Raw genomic sequence first — 20,909 nt, 5'->3', positions numbered from 1 at the left:
CCGGGCGGGGCGCCGGCCTTGGCTCGCGCGCAGCAGGGGGCGGGCGCGAGGTGGCAGAGGGGAGGGGGCGCCTCGGTGCTGGTGGGCTGGGGCCCTAGGGGCTCATGGTCTCCCTCCGGCGCTGGCAGCGGCCGCCACGTTCCAGTGGCGCCTTTTCCTCCGGGGCCCCGCCTCGCCCAGACGCGCCCTTCGCTGGGCGGGGTGGGCGGGGCGCGGCGCAGGGCCGACCCGGCTCGCTGCAGGCCCCGGTGACCGAGCGCAGTCTTCCTCCCCGGAGCCGACCCCCAACCAAGCGCGTCACCTCCTCGCCGCCAGTGCCCAGCCCACCGCGCCGCCCCTGCGCGCCTCCGCCGGCAGCCCCCCCGCCCCCCTCGGCCCCGCTCCGCGCCTCCCCCGGGCCCGCAGCTCCTCCCACTGCAGCCCGCTGACACCGAAGCGCTCTCGACCCCTGACCTCTAACCTCCGCCGGTCTCTTCTTGCTTCGTCCGTCGCCCCCTCCCCGCCAAGCTGGTCGCACTGTTGCGGTTTCACTGCGGCTGACGGAAGGCCAAGGAAGAAAGAGGGTAGAGACGCTGTGGCGAGGATCAGGCTGCCCTCTCCTTTCCCAGGCACCGTGTTGGGGCCTCCTGAGCACCCCACCCCGCGGCATCCTGCGCGTCGGAGGCCCAACGGAGCCCAAGACACCCATGGTCTTGATGCTCTCCGCCTCTGTCCCAGCCACCAAAGCCCCCGCGATGGAATGGGGGACGGGGTGGCCTTGGGCAGAGAAGCGCTTCTTGTGCCGGATGGAAGGAAACCGTAGCTCTGGCTGTGTTCATCGCGAAACGTGTTATGGATGTGGGGTGGGTGGGTGGCCCTGAAAAGTCATTAGTTAAAGCCTTTGCTCGTCATTGCTCTGGGGTCCACATAGGAAGTGTCTGTGTCCTGCCTCATGACCCCCTCCTGCTTCTACTCTTATTCTACCCATTACAATTTGACTTTGCCTGTGTATGTGTCTCCTGTCCCCTCCCTAACCCTGAGCTCCTGCAGGCGGCATTGTGCTTTTTCATCTTGATAGCTCCCACAGTGCCTGCCTCTGAGAACCTGTTTGCTAAGTGATTGAGAAGCTGCCAAACCCAAAACATAGGCACCAACTGGACTTGACTGGCCCTATCCCAAGAGCAATTTCCAGATTCATTTGTTTTTGTTAAGTCCAGAACCTATTTTACATCTTCATATTAATCCCCATTGGGTTTTTTTTTTTCCTTTTTTACAGCTTCAGGCAGCCTCCATGCCTGTCTGGATGGTGTAAGGAGATCTTGAGGCGGAAATGAAAGGTGAATGACACACCTGCCCTGGACACCTGTGCACCTTCCCATTTCCAGATCAGGCAGTACCTAGCTCAACTGGGAAAAACAAGAAAAGGGCATATGTGTGTCTCAGGAAAGGTTAAAAGCCCAGTGCCAATGCAAGGGATTTTTACAAGCAAAAGTCTCATTATTAATGAGGCCAGAAAACCAAAATGACAATGATCTTTGATGATCTGTACTGATACGCAGGGGAGATGAGTTAATCAGAAACACACATTTACTGGCACCCCCCTTGTGCCCAGTCCCTGCTCCTCGAAACTGATGTTTGTATTTCAGAGTTTAGCTGGCTTTGAGTTTGCTGCAGTGAAAAGAAATATCCCAAGTGTGACTGGGAAGAGAAGACCCGGGACAGGCCAGAAGCTGGAGTGAGGAAGAAAGAACCACAGAATATTAATGTAATGAATAACTTTCAAGTCCTATCTGGTCCGTGTCCTGGCAAAGTCCCTTGGGGTCTCTCCCCTGCTTTCCGTTCATCAGGATGACTGAGCTCAGTAATTGTAAGAAAGGGAGTGTAGTGGGCAAGGGAACAAAACCCATAGTATCCCACCCCTGACTGACTTATTAATTCAATGAATACTTATTGAATACCTACGATATGCCAGAAGCGGTTCCGGGCACTGGAAATACATCACTGAATAAAACAGCCACTTGTCCTAGTAAATCTGCCCAAATGGTGCTTCCACTCTGCAATGCTTGTGGATGGTGATGAGCACCTGGGGAGATGGGTAAAGGGAGAAAGCTGCCAGGGAAAAAGGAGGCCAGGAGGGAAGGGAGGAAGATCAGAAAGTTGGGACGCGGGCATGGGAACCTAGAAAGAGCTGACAAAAACAGAGGGCCCAGCCTGAGAGAGGCAGCTGGGTAAAGGTGCGTGGGACCAGGGCTCCCAGCTCTGTGCACTGACCAGCTCCGGAGAGGTGAGCTCAGCCTCAGTCCTGAGGCCTCCAGAGAATGCGTCACCCTTGCTGAAGGTTATTCTAGAACTCTGGGCTCACCTGTTACCTGTGCCTCTCTTAGGGAGTCGATATGCTGCAGTTAGCACTATGGGACTTGTCCCCACCATTTCTTTGTGTCAGGTATTGGTGTTCTCTCAAAATGCAGAGCCCGGGAAGGATAGGAGAGCCCCCTGCCCAGCCTACTGTGGCACAACCTACCATGGATGTGAGGGTGCTGCCCCCTGGTGGTATTAGGACGTCCTGGCTCCAGACCTCGCCCTGAGCTTTGGGGGCTGTGATGTGGGCAGATGGGGTGACAGCTGATTCTGGGCTTCCTGTTGATTCCAGGACCTCAGGTACATCTTCTAGCCTAACTCTGCCATTGGGACTCTGCCTACTCCCTCCCTTCTTCATTCCTCCAAGACCTTGATACCTGACGGGCTTAAGCAAGACCACAAAGCAGCCGCTATTGGAAATTCCTAGTTCCCCAAGCTTCTTTCCCTCATTTTCACCTTTTCTCTTCTGTCCTCTCTGAGTGCCCTGGTTTCTTCAGGCTGTCAGGGAAGAGCACCTGTCTGAAAGCCAGTTCACAGAAGGTGTCAGCCACGGCGGGTTTCCCTCATCAGGGGTGAGGGTGTGGTGAAATAATAGGAAGGGAGGGCCATGGGAGATTCTAAAGGGGCACTGATGGAGGCTGTCAAGCACCTGCACCCTTTCCAGGCCCCCCCCCCCCCCCCCGCATAATAAGGTCCTCACCCTGTGAATGCTGATGCTGACCCTGTCTGTAGGAAGCTGAGAGTCTGAAATCAAAGCCATTTACCCTTCCCCTTTCCCCACTGGGAGCTTTGTATAGGCTCAGCCTCTTTAGGATGACTGGAGCCATCCAATCTCCTCTCCATCTTCCTTCTTTGAAACCCGTTTGTGGTGAGGGGCTCCAGGCCAAGGCGAGGTCCTATCCATTGGTGCTCACACTTTTCCTTTTTGATATTCTAGCTCCTGCCAGGGACTGACCCTCCTCCTTCAGGTCCAGGCCAAGGAGCCAGCATCCTTTCCCAACCTGCCTCGCTCTCTTCCAGCCTGGAAAATTGAATTGCTTTATCAGACTCATTAGAGGGTGATAGGGCCTCCCCGCTCATAGGGGAACAAGAGAAGGGAAGGCAAGAGCAGGCTGGCAGCCTCCTGTCTGCGTCTCGGCTCACTTCATCCTGCTTCCCCCAACCCCAAGCAGCTTGCAGAGACTTGCAGGCTCCAAATCAAATGTGAGAGCCTTCTTGGTGGGGAGGGGGGTTGGTCGGGGAGGGGCTCTGGGGAGAACCTAGCCCTAGTGATTCAGGTCTTGTGAAGATCAGTAGAATGGCTCTGCCTCAGGACCGAAAGCAGGGTTGGGTTGCTGTGATAATCCCAGTGAAGTTGTATCTGGGGCTCAAAGGCGGCCTTTGAGGGCCCAGCTCTTAAAGAGAAGAGACCAGAAGCTCAGGCCTGGGCAGGGCTCGGGGCCTCATACACTATGGACCTGGAGTCATAGGGTTGGAGGAGACCTGAGTGTTAGCTCATGGACACCTTCCCCCCACTTAGGGATGTCAGGCCTAAGCAGCAGCAGCGAACTCTGAGAGACTGAGCTAGGGCTGGGGTTGGGCCAAGGACAGAGAACGATGTGGGGGCCACCAGCTGAGTGGACCCTGGAGGCCTCCTTGTTTAAGGCTCCTGGGCTGGGAACTCAGCCTGCATCCAGACAGCACACCCACCCTGCCGCGCCTGCCACACGCACGCTAGCCCCAGGTCCGGCTGGCAAGACCTCTTGACACTTAGCATTTCTCCATCTAGAAAAGTACAGATTGCTCCCACCTGGGCTAAGTTCCAGGCAAAACTGGTTCATTGCATTAGAGTAGTTAATTAGTCCTGATGGGCCCAGTCCCCTCCAGCAATGTCCTGGGGAAAGGGGAAGCAGCTGTCTGGAGAGACAGGCCAAACTCAGGTTCCTCTTGGGTGCTCTTGAAGTCCAGGGATTCTTCCCTGCTTGGGTCAGCCCTGGGCAGAATGGAGGGACCCAGAACCCAGGCAGCTCGGACCCAGGGACAGAGAGCAGATCCCCACTGAGTCTTTATGCTCTGCAGCCAGGACTGTGCCTGGCATGGGTCAATCTTTGTAAGGGTTTGTGGTTGAATGACAGGCATAGTCTTCTCCCATCTCGCAGGTTTCTTCCCACCTAAGATGATGTAAGTAAAGAATGCAGCAGCGTGCCTGGCACCAGTGAGTGTGCCAGGAGGGGAGATGCCCAAGTCAGATTGTGACTGCCTCTGCGAGCCAAGGACTCTTGCCTGGTCCTTTGTATATTCCCAGTGCTCAGCACAATCCCAGGCACTCAGAATACCTGATTCATGCTTGCTTGATGCATGGAATTAATGAGGCGGGGGGTGGCGGGGGAGGAGTCCTCCCTGTCAGTTTCTTGCTGTGTGGCAGAGAGTGCACTAGATTGGGAGTCAAGAAACCCAGGCATTGGCCCCAATCTTCCACTTGCTTGGTTGTGGGAAGTCTGGTCTTTTCCTCTTTGGGCCTCAGTTTCCCCCATTGTACAAGGAGGTTTGGCCAGATAATCACTAAGGTTCATATTCTGGTTACTATTGTTATGAAACAAATTACCCCCAGTATGTAGTGATGTAAACCCAACAACCATTTTATTTTGTTCATTATTTTATGGGTCAGGGAATTAGGAAGGGCGCAGTTGAACAGTTCTTGCTTGGGGTCTCTTACGCAGCTACAATCAGATGTCAGCGGGCTGCAAACATCTGAAGCTCAGCTGGGCTAAACGTTCAGTATGATGTGTTCATGTGGCTGGCAGTTGACACTGGCTGTTGGCTGGAAGCTCAGCTGAAGCTGTCAACCTAAGCATCTGCAAACATATCGCCTCCCTAGCATGGCAGTCTCAGGGTGGTTGGCTATCTTACATGGCTGCTGGCTGCCTCTAGAACCAGTATCCCTAGAACACCAGGTGGAAGTGGCACGGCCTTTCCTAATCTAGCCTTGGAAGTCACATAGCATCACTTCTACTATACCCTGTTGGTCACAGGAAGCATTTGCTCACTCAGATTCAAGAGGAGGAGCATAGACTCCACTTTTGATGGGAGTATTAGAAAGAATTTGGGGCCAACCAACAACAAAGAAACAAAAACAAAACCCCAAAATAGCCTTGTGGTCTGTGGAATACTTTAGCCTTGGCCCAAGTCACTGTGACTGGAGCCGTCTGGTGGTGACTGCTGGGGTGAATACGATAATGTACAGGATCAGTGAGACCCCCACACTCTGGTACTCCCTTTCCTGGAGGGAGTTCCTTTTCTGCCTTCCTTCCTTGGCTTCTCTGGATTTTAGGCTGAAACTGTCCTTTGTGGATAGCTTTAGGAGATAGCTCATTGCATGGGTGATGGGGCCCCCAGAATGAAGTAGACCCCATGGCCTTGCCCAGGATCGCAAGAAGGAAGGAAGGAAATATTTAATGAGCACCTATTGTATCCCCATATGGAAAGAAGTCGATACTGTATTCCAGTAGATGTTACTGATGAAGTTCATTTTTCCCTCATACCATCTCTAAGGAATAGATTTTATTGTCGTCCTCCTTTTACAGATCAGAAAATGGAGATTCCAGGGTTTAAGTGGCTTCCCCAAGGTGGTATGGTTGGCGACAGACCCATGATTCAAACTGCTCATGCCACCTGCCCTGGGGCAAACCTGAGGCAGAAGCAGTGGCCTCACCTGTCCTCCTGCATGCCCTTCTCATCCTCCTCTGACTGCTCCCTCCACCCAGGGCCCAAACTTAACCACTCACCTCCCCACCAGAAATGACCTGCTGTGTGTCCCAGTTCTGTGTCTCTAAGCTGATATCCCCTCAGGAGAAAGCTTCCACGCAGGTGCTGGTGACTGATGACAAAGATCCCTAACACTCTAGAATCAGCCCATTACATGGGCAGCCATACTCTCCCCATTCCCCATCAACAAGGGGGGCTTCTGTGTGCCCTCCCCTTTATTTGGGCAGATGCTGTGACCCACAGAAGATGGTAGAGGTACTGTGCCATTTTCCAGCCCCAGGCCTTAAAAACCTGGCAGCTTCCACCTCCTGTCTCTTGAAATGGTCTCTCTGGGGACCCTGAGCCCTTCAGTCAGAAGTCTGGCTGAGTAGCCATGCTGGAGAGGCAGTTGTAGGTGCTCACTCTGACCTGCAGGCCCAGCTGAACTCAGTCTTCCAGCCATTCTCACTGGAGTGCCAGGCATTTGAGTGAATGTGAGGGCAGCTGCCTTGGACCCTCCAGACTAGTTCGCTGCTAGTTGAATATCACTGAGTGACCTTGGTTGCCACCAGAAGAGTTGCTCAGACAAGTCCTGCCTGAATTCCTTACTCACAAAACTGCGAGATAGAATGGTTGTCTTAAGCCACTCAGATTTGGAGTAACTTGGAACACAGCAATAGATAACTGGACCAACATGTGTTATCTCATTGAATCTATTTATTATATCTGTTTTACAGACTAGGACATTTAAGCTCAGAGCGATTAAATGACTTGCTCAAGGCCTCCCAGGAAGCAGGAAGCTGGGTGGCATTTGAACTTGAGAAGTATGACTCTAGAGCTCCTTCGAACCAAAGCCCTTGTTATGCTGCATCTTGGCGGATCTGTGTGCCCCTCCTGGCAGGAGGGCTTGCATCTCAACCAAAAACATTACCTTCAACCAAAAGACTGAATACTTTACAAGGAGTGACTTTTCCAGCACCAGGCCATTTCCTGGTTTGAAAGATACATGGGGAGATGTGGAGTCATAGGGCCCGGCCCCTCCCTCTGCCAAACTCAGGACAGCAGAGGCTGATTTTATCTTTATTCATCTATAGCTGGCATGGAGCCTGTCCAGGGTGGGTACGTAATAAATGTTTGTTCAACAAATAAACTAACCCACAAAGGAATAAATGACAGAGAGGAGAAGGGAAGCAGGCTATGATCTGGCGAGGAAGGTTTTCCTGCCATCTGGTGGCTATTCCTGGAACAACACTTTCTAGAGCAAGAGAAGAAAATGGCAGGTTCCTTCAAGGTCCTTGGCCGTGTGCGTCTGAGTGCAAGCAGCATCATTCCAGCCTGGAGCTGGGTGGAGTGGGGGTGAGGCCTCCTCCAGGAGCCAGACTTCTTGTTTCTTTCAATGTCGGTGCTCCTAGAGGGTGAGGCAGGAAGAAGAGCTTCCCCAGCCACCAGCACATTCCGTTCACAGTGCTGAGTATTCAGTGGGTGTTTAATAAATGAATACTTGGGGCTGGAATGTTAGAACAGAGGTGATGTCAGATCCCCTAGTTCATCTTTACCTTCTACTGAAGTTTGCAAAAGGGATAGCTATCTTGAAGAGAGGGGAAGAACTTTAGAATATGCCTGTTCCAGGGGAGCCCACCCCCCAGCACCCAAGAGAGTCCTGGTCCTCGCTCAGACCTCTGAACACTGGCACCTTCCCACCCGTCCTTCCCTGAGGCGGGCCTCCACACACCCCGCCCTTGCCAGACTGACAAGTATAGCTTTTCCTGGTAGTCAGGCAGGACAGGAGTTTCCCCTACGGGGTCCTGTAAGAGACCACCAAATACCATCCTCATTTCAGATGCAGTTTCACCTGGAAAAATGTAGACAGCAAAGGATCTCCCTTAGGAAACGGTTGCAAAGATGACAGCAAATCAGATATGTGGAATCGCTGGGCCCCAATAGGGCCCTCTACAAGTGTGTGCATTGTTAATACCTAGAACAACTCCTAGGAAAATACAGATATGAACCTGTGCACACTCCCCGCGCTGTTCCTCAGCCAGCCAGCACCCACAACCCCCCTCAGCAGTCCTGTCCACCCATCCCAGTCCAAGCTTTTCACTCCAAAGCTTCCCGCAGGATCCTTGGCCACCCTTCCCTCTCCCTCATTGCAAGAGCAAGTGAGAAAGGCAAGACGGGTTTGGTAAGAACAGACACTTTATTGCACACCATGGTGGGGGAGAGAGGAAGAGGGGTCTAGGGTGACAATGCCTCATCCCCTCCCCTGGGCTGAGTGGTTTTGACCCAGGGCTCTGACCAGCCATGGGACACATGGACTTGAATTGTTCTGAACTTATGCCAGAACCCAAGGTGACGGCCTGGTGTGTATGCTTGGGTCTGTACAAAGCAGAGCTTTCAATGAGAAGGGGCACTAGGCCCCCTCCCCCAGCCGAAGTCATCAGGCCCCAGTGAAGCAGCAGATCTCACATCTCCGGGCCTATTTGAAGGATCCAGGGATGCTCAGGGAGCCAGGTTCATTCTAACCAGTTTAGTTTCCAGCTCTTTTCACAGTGGGGAGTACTCTGGGGGAGTGGGGTGGGGGGTGGGGGTGAGGAAGGGCAGAAAAGCAGCCCCTCTGCCTGGTAATACTGCAGGCCTGTGCAGTGCCTGGGACCATGGCTCCTGGGCCCCAGCCTCATGACCCACACAGGCTGACTCGGAGTGGGGGTTCTCCTGGCACTGGGAAAGCAGCAACCCCTGCACATGTGTTGCTGGAGGGCAGAAACCAACCTCACTGGCATTAACTGATGTGCCCTACCTGTTCAGCCCCCATCTGGGCCTCTGGCTTCATGTTGCCTCAGTGAGGAGGGCGGAAGGCTCCCTGAGCAAGAAGCTGGTGATGGGGCTGGAGGGCAGGCACAGGTAGGGGATCAGGGGACTGTTGACTCTTTTAGGCACATCCCTGCCCTGGAGTTCCCTCTGCCTTCTGGTGGGCACTGTGTGGACAGCACCAAAGCCAGTGGGGGTGGGGACCCTGTGAAGGGATTTGGGGACCTGGTCCTCTCCTGCTACCTCCTGCTTCTCCAGGATTCTGGGGCTGGATCTTAGCTCATCAGGTGACCCCACCTGCCTTTGACTCCAAAGGCGTCAGAGGCACAGTGGGGAGGGGGCAGGCGGCCCTTTTCAAACACTGTCAGGACTGCCTCAACGGCAAATGCAGCAGTGCTATGAGATCCCTCTTGGGGTCTCGCCATCTTAAGAATCCTAGTAGTTTTCCTCTGGAGAAGAGCTAGCAATTCTACTGGTAACGGCAAGAAGCTGACTGGTAAATAAATTTGAGGATTTTTTTTTTCCCTTAACGCCCTCCTTCCCTGTTTCTGGCAAACCCAGTGTTGTGAAGGCAATGAGTCACCAGCAAGAAACACATGCCTTTCCCCATAGCAGGGGGCTCCTGAGGCACCCTGCCGGCCCTGAGGCTCCCGATAGAGCCAAGAGGAGGAGGAGGAGGCAGGGGGAGGGAGTGTGGTCTTCAGGAAGGTGGTGAACACTGGGAGTCACAGATCAGCACGCTACACACACCCACACTCACGTATGTGCACACCATACACACAGCACGCACACACACCCCGAGCTCTAGGCCCTACGTCTAACACACAGCGAAGACACAGCGAAAGGCTACAACGAGCACTAGCGCGCCCACACCTAGCAAGCACACAGCCCCAGCTCAGCCCCTCCCGCTGGGGCCTGGCCCAGCCACACGCTACAAAATTAAAAATATATCAAATATACAATGAAAATAGATCTGTACAGCACTGAGGATGAAAATAGTCCACCAGCCACAGTATAATATTGGGTTTGTCATTTAACAGCATTTACACCCACATGTACAGAGTGAATATACAATAGAAACAGAATATATAGAAGAGTATATATAGTAGAGTGTCTCTCCTGGGGCTTTGCTTTTCCTGTTGCTAATTCTGCTTGAGATTTGGCAAGGGGCCAGGTAGGAGTTGTTGTCAGGTGAGGGGGCCTATGGTGGGATGTTGTGCTCCAAAAGCTCATCTCTTTGGGGAGATGTGGGTCTCTCTCTCCCCTCAAACACTCAGGAAAGACAGGTAGGGCAGAGAGGGCTAGAAAGGGGAAGGCGTGGAAGAGGGATGAGTAAGGGAGATGGCAGGGTTGGGGGATAGACCGCTTCCAGGCTTGGGGGAACAGTAAGGAACTCGGGGGTGAAGGAGGGGACCCTGATTCTGGTCTGTCCCTCCAGGTCCTAAGAGCAATCTGAGCCACAAGAGTGATTTGCGACCCTTCGTGAGGGTGTCTGGGTTGAGCACTGTGGCCTGTTTCTGCCCTGCCCACCAGAGCTCTCAAAGATGGAGCCAGTATTCCCTCCTTTCTCCCTCCTTTCCTTCCTTCCCCCACCCCATCCGTCCATCCATCCATCCATCCATCCATCAACCCACCCCCACCCCCCAACCCATCCATCCATCTATCCATCCATCTATCCATCTACCCACCCCCACCCCCCAACCCATCCATCCATCCATCCATCCATCTCTCTGCAGACATTTACTCTTGGGTCAGGTTCCTCCCTGGCTGCACTCTGAGAATGGGTTCTCTTCCAGAGGAAGCCCTGAAGGTAATGGCAGGTGGGGTCGCTGTTGTCAGCTGCAGCCTTCTGCACAGGCTGGCCTCCATCCTGAAGACCAGCCCTTGCCTTTGGCAGCCTCTACTGTCCACAGCACTACCTGTGGCACTGGCCACTATGGGCCAGGAAGGCTTGGGAAAGGTTTCCAAGGTGTCTGCACATGCTGTGCACACTGGGTGGCTGTGCACACTGGGTGGCTGTGCTTGTGTAATAAGGAGAGTGAGTGGCGGCTCAAAGGGGCAGTGAAATTATCTGTCTTTCCCCAGGAGTGAGGCATCCTGGGGATAAGCCCCTGAACTCCGGGGACCCCTGTTCCAGGGGAAAAGCTGCCACTAGACAGAACATTGGGCCCCAGGTGAGGAGGGAAGGGAGTGTGCTTCACAGTTGTGCTCCAAACCATCTAATTTGTGCTAGGAACCAACAATTTGTGCTCTGGAAACCTCTCCTTGCACTGTCCTTCTCTCTCCAGGAAAGAGGCAGAGGCCACCACTGTGGGCTGGGGAGGGGTGCTGGGGACAGGGAGATGGCTAAGCCCTAATTGAGGTGGGGAAGGTTCTGGTCCCTGTCACTGCACTCCCAGACAAGATGCAGGAGCACATGCCACCCACCCCAGGCAGGGCCAAGGACATGGGAAGATTCCACCCAGGGACCAGGGCAGAGGAGGTTCCTCACCTTCTGCTACCAAGGCTCATGCTGAAGCCGAGGGCAGCACATACCTCAGAAAACAGAACTTGGGGCTTCTGCCTAGGCCCTCCCAAGTCTGAACCCTGAGCCCTGGTGAACCTGCTCCCACCCTCCGCCTTCAAGCAGGTAGTCTCTTGGACCAGGAGCAACCCCGTCTGGGCTGGGCAGGACGGTGTCCTGTTCTCATGGCAGAGAGAGCCAAAGTCCGCTCTCCTTCCCCGGCCCCAAGGCCTCTCACCACCACCATCTGGCAGTTCAGGGGACCCCAGAGCCCTAAGAACTGCAGGTGGCAAGTTACAGGGAGAGAGGGAGGTGAGTGACTCCTGCAGTGGCCGCTTGGAATCTCCCATGGACTGGGAAGCAGGACTGATGGGTTGTTCCAATTACATGGCTGCAATTTGGCGGAGGCTCTTAGAGGGCTAGATGAGTGGGGTCCTGAATTAGGAAACAGAGCTGCTTCCAGCCTCCTGCTCAGGGCTAGGGAGCAGAGTCTATTGGGACTGAAGAGGGGAGTGAGGCAGGGCAGACCCTCTCTTCTTGGGCAAAGGGCCTGGCCTGGGCCTGGTGGCCACCTCAAGGAAGAGGCCAGGCCTGGACAAGTGGGCAGGTTGAGCGTGGGGGGAGTGGCGGGCAGGGCTGGGGCAGTGGTCACAGCTCCGACTCAGGGGTGCTGGCCAGGAGGTAGCCGCTCCCATAGCGTCCATTGGGGTTACCGCTGGTCTCCAGGGGCGATGTGCTGCCGGGCCCCAGATAGGAACGGTGAGTGGGCATGGGGGAAGGTGCCTCACTGGGCACCTTGCTGAGGATGAAGCGGGTCTCATCGTTCTCCTCCAGGTTGGAGATGTCCTTCATCATGCGGCCCTTCTTGTAGGACACGGAGAGGGTGTTGGAGCCATCAGAGAGCAGGTGGAAGTGCCGCAGGACGAACACCACAGGGATGGGCAGCGTCGCCACGACGATGAGGGTGATCAGGAGCGCCATGGCCCAGTTGGGGAAATACAGGTAGCGCTCGGCAGCCTGCGGGTGGGCTGCCTTAAGGGCTGCTGCCGGCACTGTGACAGCCCTCCCCTCCCAGGCCCTCCAAGACTGCTCTCCTGCCCTCATCCATGGCCTTCCACTCCTCTCCCCTCCCACCATCCTGGCCAGGCACAGCCAAGGATGGGGGTTTACCTTGTCACCTTGGTGAAAGGGTCTAGGGTGGTTTCTCCTATTATAAAATAGACTAATTCCACTCCACAGGCATGAAGAGAGAATATGGGTTAGAAAGACTGGATAAGTGCACTAATCTTTCTGAGCCTCGGTGTCCCCATTTGTGCTACAGGGATGATGCCACCTCTGTCTTTGGGTTGTTGTAAGATTGTGGTTTAGGTGTGAGGCACCTGGCAGGGCCTGGCACATAGCAGCTGCCCTAGAAAGGTGTATCCCTATCAGTTTAATGGTTGCATTAAAGGCCTGAGAAGATGCAGATGTCCCTAGGGTTTGGGGCCCCACCCCTCACCTCCTCCTTGATCCAGGCGCTGTAGCCTGGGGGCGTGACCCCCAGCTGGATGATGCTGGCTGTGGTGAGCACAGCCATGCATAGTGGAGACACGAACTTCCACATGTAGAAATAGAAGCGGTAGGGGCGGAAGCCCAGCATCTCCGTCAGCTCCTGCATGAACCTGCCAGGCATAGCAGAGGGTCCAGCAGTTGGCATCCCTCAGTCACACCTCCCTCTTCCCCCATCACCATCTCCTCCAGAAAGTCTTCGTTTCCCAGTCCCTCCCTCCTGGGCTCTTCTATTCTTCACATTCAGTGCTCATTGTGTGTGGTCTGGCTGGCCTCTGGGAAGGCTCTACTGTCCTCCTCTAACGTCCTCTGATTCCGTCACATCATACCCCATCCAGAGATATGATAGGGCCCACCAGACACACCCTGGGCAGGTGCACGTCTGTTTTATGTATAGACAGCTTGTGTGTTCAGGGAGTGCCTAGCCCTTTCACACTGGCCTGGCTGAAGGCTCCCCCTGCTGGAAAAGCAGTAGAAGTGCACTTCTCTAGAGTCCAAAGGTAGAGAGCTGCCCTGACTCAGGGGTTTCTCATCAAGGGGTGAGCAGAATTCCGGAAGGCAGGCAGGCTTGTGCTTGAATTGCATACAAAAGAATCATCTTTACGTCAATAAACCCTAACTGAAATCTTGCATTACTTTCTATTATATTATGAATGCAAGCAAGCACAGTAGTATTAACAATACCTGTGACTGTCACCAATAGATTATATTTTCATATTACATCCCAGTTATTGAAAATATTGAGTCATCATTGATTTTCATCACTACTTCGAAGTTACCACTGTTCTTAGATCTATAGCTAGATCTTGTAACAATGCATTAAAAATAAAGTGCTCATACATTACTATATCACAAATTTTAAACAATATTTCGCTATTTTTCAATATAATAAGTTTCTTATATAACCCTACACATTTTATCTTATGCATTTAAAGTAACATACAGGGACATCACCAGACTGCCGAAGGAGTCCGGGACACAAAAATCAGCCAGAGTCCTTTGTGGCAGTGTCTTACAGCCCTGGCCCACAGCGGGTGGAAGCAGAGGAGTGTCCTTCCCCCCACTTCCTGTGCTCTCCTAGGAAGCAGATGGCCCCTGTGAAAGAGCCCCACTGCCAAACCAGGTCCAGGCATCAGGGAGGGTCAGACCAAGTGGGTTAGTGGAGGTGGGTCTTGCCAAGGACAAGAATAATGTGGTCATGGTCGATGCTGTGTGAGTCAGAGAGACCTAGTTCTAGAACTCCTGGGAACACATATTTGCCCTAACATGAGGGATGAGGCCAAGAGTTTACAGTAAGTGTACAACTGCCCTAGGCTTAGGCTGTGAGACCCAATCCTTTCTTAGAGCTGAATCCTCTTACCCTGCACGACCCCAAACTTGGGGCCAAAATCACACCTCATCTCATACACCTGTCTAGGCCCTTACAATTGTGAACCAGGCTGCTGAAGTCTACACGTTCTCTGAGGGCGAGGGCCTCTTGTAGACCCACTAAGCCCTTCACAAAAACTTAACAGAATTCTGAAGAGTTGGTACCCAGGAAAGGTGCTGTGGTAATTTAAGAATGATGCCAGGACCTGCACCTAGGACACCCAGTCCTCAGACTGGCTCTGTTTCTAGTGGCCTTAGGCAGCCATGTCCTTGCACTGTGCCTCAGTTTCCCTAAATGATCTGTAAGGGCACTTTCAGCTCTGCCATTGTGACTCTATGATCTGCCTCTCCAGGGAATCATGATAGGACAGACCCCTCCTCCTGTCCCACCTTTCCCCCATGTTCCTCTTACTTCTTGGTTCCGTAAATCCAGGCCACAGCGATGTTCTCAAGGATGACGATGAGAGTGAGTGGCAGGGTGGCCGAGTAGTCGTCGAACATGGTGACAAAGTAGTTTCCGGAGCGCTGGACGAACAACAGCCCCGCGAGGAATGCAAAGACACAGCAGCCCACTACAGAGAGCCGGGAGGCCGGTTTGGGGGCAAAGGTGCAGGGTGGGTGGGGCCCTGGGGGTCTCGGGAGCACCCAGGCCCCTCCCATCACATCCCTCCCCCAAGCATGCCTGCAGCCCTCCTGCCAGCAGGCCCAGTCCTGCACGAGGGATCCAGATGCTCAGGTTCTGAGCCCCGCTCTACTAGTAGGGGAGCATCTGAGGAAGGCGTTGTGTCTAACTTTCATCCCATGCCTCTGCCCCAGCACAATGCCTGGCCCGTGATAGGTGCTCTACTTAATTGTTGTATTTAACTTAAATGATTCATCTGATTGTTACCAGTCTTTTTCTCCACCTCAGTTTCCCCATTTGAGAACAGAAAGATACCCCGCTCTAGCGATACAGATAAGAGGTATCCCTCTATGGGCCCTAGATCAACTCAGCAAACCACGAAGGGAACTGTGGACACAGCCCGGGACTGGAGTGACAAAGACGGAACAGGGCGCAAGGCCAGTGAGCGCCCCTGCCCAAGACGACTCAGCAGGCCCTTGGGGAGAGGGGCAAGTGAACTAACAAAGGGGCCTAGATGCAGGCCTCCTGGCTCACATTTGCTCCAGATTTCCAAGTAGCTTTCTCTTCCTGGCTTGTGAGTGCTAATCACTGAGTGGCACAGCCAGGCTCCAGCTGTGTCCCAGTGTGGGGTGGAGCCTTCTGGGCGTGGGGTCATGAAGGACCCAGTCAGAAGCCAGAACGGAATTGTTGTCCACAAGGGCGGCCTGCAGAGCCTGGGCATGGGGGCAGGGAGGAGTTACCTGTGAACATCTCCTTGGGCACCTTGAAGGTGTCGATGATGGGCGTGGTGATGCCCGCCATGGTCCCGATCATGCTGCCCAGGCCCAGGTTGATAAGCATCAGGAAGAACATGACGGACCAGAACGGGGAGGCGGGGAAGTGCGTCATGGCTTCAGTGAAGGCGATGAAGGCCAGGCCTGTGCCCTGCACGGACTGAAGGCGGGGTGGAAAGCAGGGCCTGTGAGGTCACCCCTCCCTGGGGAGACCACTGCTTCCTTCCCTCTGCCCTTCGAACTTTTGGAATAACTATTCCCTCTTTCACAGCGGTTCCCACCTCCACCTAAATCCTGTTGATTTTGGCCAGTGGGTCTCGAACTTTAGCAGGCACTGGAATCCCCTAGAGGTAGCTCAAAAACACCAACTTGGGAGTTCACCTATGGGACCTGGAATCTACAGGTTGTACCAGGAGCTTAGGTGATTCAAATGAAGATGCTCATGTTTAGAAATACACCCAGCTCAGGACCCTGCTCCTCTAAGATGTCTTTCCTGATTGCTCCAGCCACACTGTGGCCGCTCCCAGCTCAGAACTTCTGAACCGCAGATCTTCGTGCAGTGGTCTCAGCCTCGGCTCTCAATGGAAGCACGCTGGAGCCTTTAAAAACACCGACACCTGGGCCTCACCCCAGGGACAATGACTGGATTGGTCTGGGGTGAAGCTGGGTGTTGGAGTTTTTCCTAAAACAAACAAACAAAAAAGCCCTAGGAACTCTAATGGGTAGCCAAGGTAGAGAATCACTGCTTTAATGCTTGGGCCATGCTTGTGGGTCAGGTGACCACACACTGCCCCCTGTCACTTACACATTGCCCTGTAATGTTCAGTGATTGTAAGGGAACATTTCTTCCCCACCGAGTGAGTGTATAATTCTTGTCATTTGAATGCTATCAGAGTTGTATTGTATGAAAACACTGCTATAAACCTAGTTTTATTCAGAGAACCAGGCCATGCCCATGAGAACTGAGCAGGGTTTCAGAGAGTGTGAAAAGGGGAGGTCCTTTATGCTGCCAGTCACCTGGGGAAGAAACCAGGGTAGGGGGCCCGAGATTGGACTCTTTTGCTCTTGATCCCTGGGGAAAGGGTCGGGGTGCAGGATGCAGCCCCCTCAGCATTAGGACGGTACCAGTCCAATGGAGCTGACTTTTAACATGGAGCCCAGGGAAAGCACCCCCTTCCCCGGTCCCATGAAGGACGGGGTTGACCCAGGCTGACGGGAGCTGGCTCTGCCCCATGTGAGCCTTGGCTCCAGCCTGGTTCCCAAGACGCTGTGGGTATGTCCCTTTCCTGTTACCCCTTCTAACAGAACAGTCATTTTCAAAGTGTCCAGCTATGTAAGTATAAATAGAAGCAAGGTGTCCTAACTTGGGCCTGAGCATTAAGGAGGAGTCAGCACCCCCAGCACCACCCTAAAGTCTAAGTGTCATCGTGGCAGTGAGATTGGAATGGGGACAGGTGGGGGAGGGGCAGAAGCATCAAGAGGTGATTCTGAGCATGGGCTCTGGACCCAACTAACTGGATTTGAACCCTGCCTCTCTCACTTACTAGCTGTGAGACCTTCATCAAGCCCCCATCTCATAGGCTGCTCATCTGTAAGGTAGGGAACAATATGGATACTCAACTCATAGAGCTGTCTTGAGCATCAAAGGAGATAGATAACAACGGGCAAACACTAACTTCAACACTTCTTTGATGCATACCATGTCAAGGCACTGTTCTTGGTACATTACCTATGGCAGTGACTGATGTACGAGAAGCCCACTCAGTAAATGGAAACATCGTCCCATACACTTACTGTGACTTCTGAGAGGTGTGTGTCTGCCCTACTCCTTGTCTAGGCTCAAGCCTACCTCTGGGCAGGGACTTTGGCCAATACCTTTCTTCCCTTTCACTCCCTCTGGACACATAGCAGATCCTTGCTTACCAAATAAACTAATGACTACCTGTCAGCATCCTAAGGCCTGAGCCCAAGCTCCAGCCGGCCACAGCTGCTCTCTGGGTTCCTGCCTGTCCTGGGAAGGGCAGCCTGTCCCCGCACCTTGTCCAGCTCGTCCTCCAGAAGGCAGGGGTCAAGGCCCAGGGCTGAGAACTGGTCCTCCTTCACGGTCATGATGACATTGTACATCTCCATGTAGTCCTTTGTGGTCAGGTGGGAGAAGTTGACGTGGGGTGGGATGAGGTCCCGGCTCAGGACATTGGTGTTAAGGTACCCTAGGATTTTCTCAGCATTCCTGCAGCACAAAACCGAGAGGGCCAGGTAAGAAGGCGGGGGGGGGGGGCAATGGGTGAGATCCTGGAGGCTCCTCCCAGGCACAAAGGTGGGACCCTCATGGGTCACCGACAGAGGCATCTCTGAGCTTGTCCTTGTGGCCCAGAGCTGGGGACAGAGAGTGCTCCTCTGATCTCCATTCCTCAGCCTGAGTGGAGGGGACCTCTCTCCCCATGCACACCTGCTCCCCCACCCCCGCCCACTCCCAGGTAAGGTAGACAGGGAGAAGGAGGGACAGGAGGAGAGATGCCACCTACTCGACCACACACTTCTCATTCATGATGTTGGCCTTGAAGCCCAGCACAGCAAACACCACGAGGGTGGCCAACACTGACGTGAAGAAGTTGATGAAGGACACCAAGGCGGCATCGAAGTGGCAGTTGTTGTCCTGCTTATTGTAGCTGGAGAAGGCAATTACACCACCAAAGCCCAAGCCCAAGGCAAAGAAGACCTGGGTGGCTGCCTCCCGCCACACCTGGGGGTCCAGCATCTTGTCCAGCTATGGCAGAAGACCAAGGCAGGAGGAAGAAAAGAGACACAGAGAGGATGGTTTTATTCATGTGCACACCCCGTTTCTCAGATACACACCCCCCTTTCTCAGCCTCAACAGAGTTCAGAGGCAGCAGCCCATAGTGGTAAGAGGCTGTGTGAACTTGGGCAATTTCCCTACTCCTCTGAGCCTCAGGTTCCCCAATATGCAGATCACAAGAGTATCAACTTCAGAGGATGATTGTGAGGCCCTGGTAAGATAACATAAATGCTGAGTGCTTACATAGTAATTTAACTGCTACCAAGGCTTCCCATGCAGCCATCATACTAAGGAACATCATCAAGGCCATCACAGATGGTCATGTAGTACACAGCTCTAGAGAGTGCCATTCACTTGGACTACAGTGTGACAGGTGCCTCCTAGAGTCCTGCAGTGAACAGCTTGCACAGCAGCATAAGAAAACTGAGAATACTAGAATCTCCATGACGCCTTCTCCACCTCAAACTCCTCTACCTCATGAAAGGGAAAAAAACCCAAACCACCTGCTTTTCCCCACCACCACCCAACCTGAAGCACAGAACCTAGACAATTCCTGGAGAAAGGGCCACCGCCTAAGCTTCCATCTGCCCTCACACCTGACAGGAGCCTGAACTGCAACAGCATTTGGATGGCATGGAGCAATTTCCAAAGCCCCTTTTCAACCTATTTTCCTTTTATTGTTTGTTCCTTGGGGCAGGGACCAAGCCTTGGACCCAGCACAGAGCTTTAGAGTCTCAGACAGATCCAGATCCAAATCCTGACTCCCATCTTTAAATGGCTATGAAGCCTTCAGTAAGTGGCACTGACTGTGTTATGAGCTTCAGTTTACTCATCTGAAAACAGGGAATAGTATAGAATCTCGGAGTGAATGTGAGGATCAAATGTATAGCAATGAGTAATGCCTGTACATAGTGGCACTCAATCCCAACAGAATGAGGCTGACCTCGTCAGGACAGGGTGTTTTGTGTTTTGCGGCGGTGCAGGAAGCAAGGGTTACTATTCACATTTTTAAAGGGTAAACTGAGACCCCAAAGATGAAATTACTTGCTCAAGGTAATGGAGCTGGTTAGTCGGGGCAGAGTGGTAACTAAAATATAGATATTCTGGGCCAGGCCCCCGCCCCCGGCCCCAGCACCAACTCCTGACTCAGTTTTTCTATCACCTATACTCTTTAAAGCATTTTACCCTGCGACCTTTGCTGCTGAGGTGAACCTAAGTGACTTCACTCCAGACAGACTAAGGAGGCAAGGAGCCAGTTAGAGAGTTCACTTCCCTGTGGTGACAAGCCCTGTGTGGGTCCTGGCCCGGCTGCCCCTTCTGAGTACCTGTGGGTAAGTCCTCACCTGAACAGTGAGGTGTTGGACTTTAGGGTCCGTCTGGACTTTAGCTATCTTTAATATCACAGCCCTAAATAACATCCAGGACACAGGGCCCACCTGCCGCCATCTCAGCATCTTCCTAGGCATGTCTCAACTCCTGGCAGCACTCCAACAGCTGGGATGTTGGCAAGCTCAGAGGGCTGGCAGAGCAGTGAGGCTGAGGGCAGCACCCCCATGCTGAGGGGAAAGAGGTGGGGGATGGTAGTCGAGCCTTTGAGCTTCAGGGCCTGGGCACAAATGGAGACCCAGGAGGACAGTCTGGTCAGACAGCATGTGTACTCCAGGGGAGATTAAGGTTCCCCATCCAGCACAAAATAAGTAAAACCATCTTTAGTCCACCAAGAAAGTCCAGAACCCAGGCCTTAAGGATCTAAGGGCCCCTTGGCATCCATGAGGAGACCCTCTCCCCAGCCCACCCCTGTGTACTTATTAGGTTTAAGGTGTCAAGGCCTCCCTGTGGCAATGACATGTAGCCACTCATCCATCAATCTCTGAGCACCTGCTGTGGGCCAGGCCTGGTGTTAGGCGATGCAGAGGCCATGGGGAACAGAGGCAATCAGGGTCTCCGAGTTTACATTCCAGTTGGAGAGAGACACATTGGTCAAATGATCCCACGAACAAATGCTAAATTGCAAATGTGACAAGGGCTGTGAAGGCTGGGCACCCAGTGCTCGGAGAGCCCATAAAAAGGGGATTTGAAAAAGTTGGGAGGCCAGGCAAGGCTTCCTAGAGGAAGGGGTCCTCAAGCTGACATTTGAAAGCTGATGAAAGCAAGGCCACAAGGGGAGGGAAGAGCATTCAGGAAGAAGCGTGGACAGAGGTCCTGAGATAGGACAGAGGATGGTGTGTAAAAGGGAATGGAAGGTGCCAGGGTGGCTGAAGCAGTGAGGGCGAGGTGGGGGTGGCATAGGTAGGGCTGGGAGAGGAGAGAAGTTAGATCAAAGGCCTGTACAGATCCTGTCTTCATCCTAAGAAAGCACCTAACCCAAGAAGCCACCAAGGGGTTTAAAGAAGTGGGGACACAATCACGTGCATTTCCAAAAGAAATAAG

General features: G+C 53.4%; 2 protein-coding genes across 2 annotated transcripts in view; both read right to left on the bottom strand.

The window, feature by feature from the left end:
- Positions 1–8,238: 8,238 nt before the first annotated feature.
- LOC134733810 (uncharacterized) lies at positions 8,239–10,594 on the bottom strand. Its single transcript, XM_063624556.1, has 2 exons — positions 10,554–10,594; positions 8,239–10,495 (listed from the first exon to the last, which is right to left on the bottom strand). The coding sequence occupies exons 1-2, from the start codon at positions 10,592–10,594 to the stop codon at positions 9,898–9,900; spliced, it is 639 nt and encodes a 212-aa protein (XP_063480626.1). The 3' UTR covers positions 8,239–9,897.
- Positions 10,595–11,984: 1,390 nt separating this feature from the next.
- SLC6A17 (solute carrier family 6 member 17) overlaps positions 11,985–20,909 on the bottom strand; it is a 47,832-nt gene continuing 38,907 nt past the window's right edge. The window contains exons 7-12 of the mRNA XM_063624555.1: positions 18,208–18,449; positions 17,720–17,912; positions 15,650–15,842; positions 14,700–14,859; positions 12,870–13,032; positions 11,985–12,388 (exon numbers count right to left, since the gene is read on the bottom strand). Of these exons, the coding sequence (XP_063480625.1) occupies positions 12,020–12,388; positions 12,870–13,032; positions 14,700–14,859; positions 15,650–15,842; positions 17,720–17,912; positions 18,208–18,449 (1,320 nt within the window). The 3' untranslated portion in view covers positions 11,985–12,019. The remainder of the gene's footprint in view (positions 12,389–12,869; positions 13,033–14,699; positions 14,860–15,649; positions 15,843–17,719; positions 17,913–18,207; positions 18,450–20,909) is intronic.

Source organism: Symphalangus syndactylus, chromosome 12 (genome assembly GCF_028878055.3).
Source record: "Symphalangus syndactylus isolate Jambi chromosome 12, NHGRI_mSymSyn1-v2.1_pri, whole genome shotgun sequence".
In the NCBI taxonomy this organism is placed as follows: Eukaryota; Metazoa; Chordata; class Mammalia; order Primates; family Hylobatidae; genus Symphalangus; species Symphalangus syndactylus.
The sequence above is the reverse complement of the archived record's forward strand: the minus strand, read 5'-3'. Positions and strand labels throughout refer to the sequence as shown.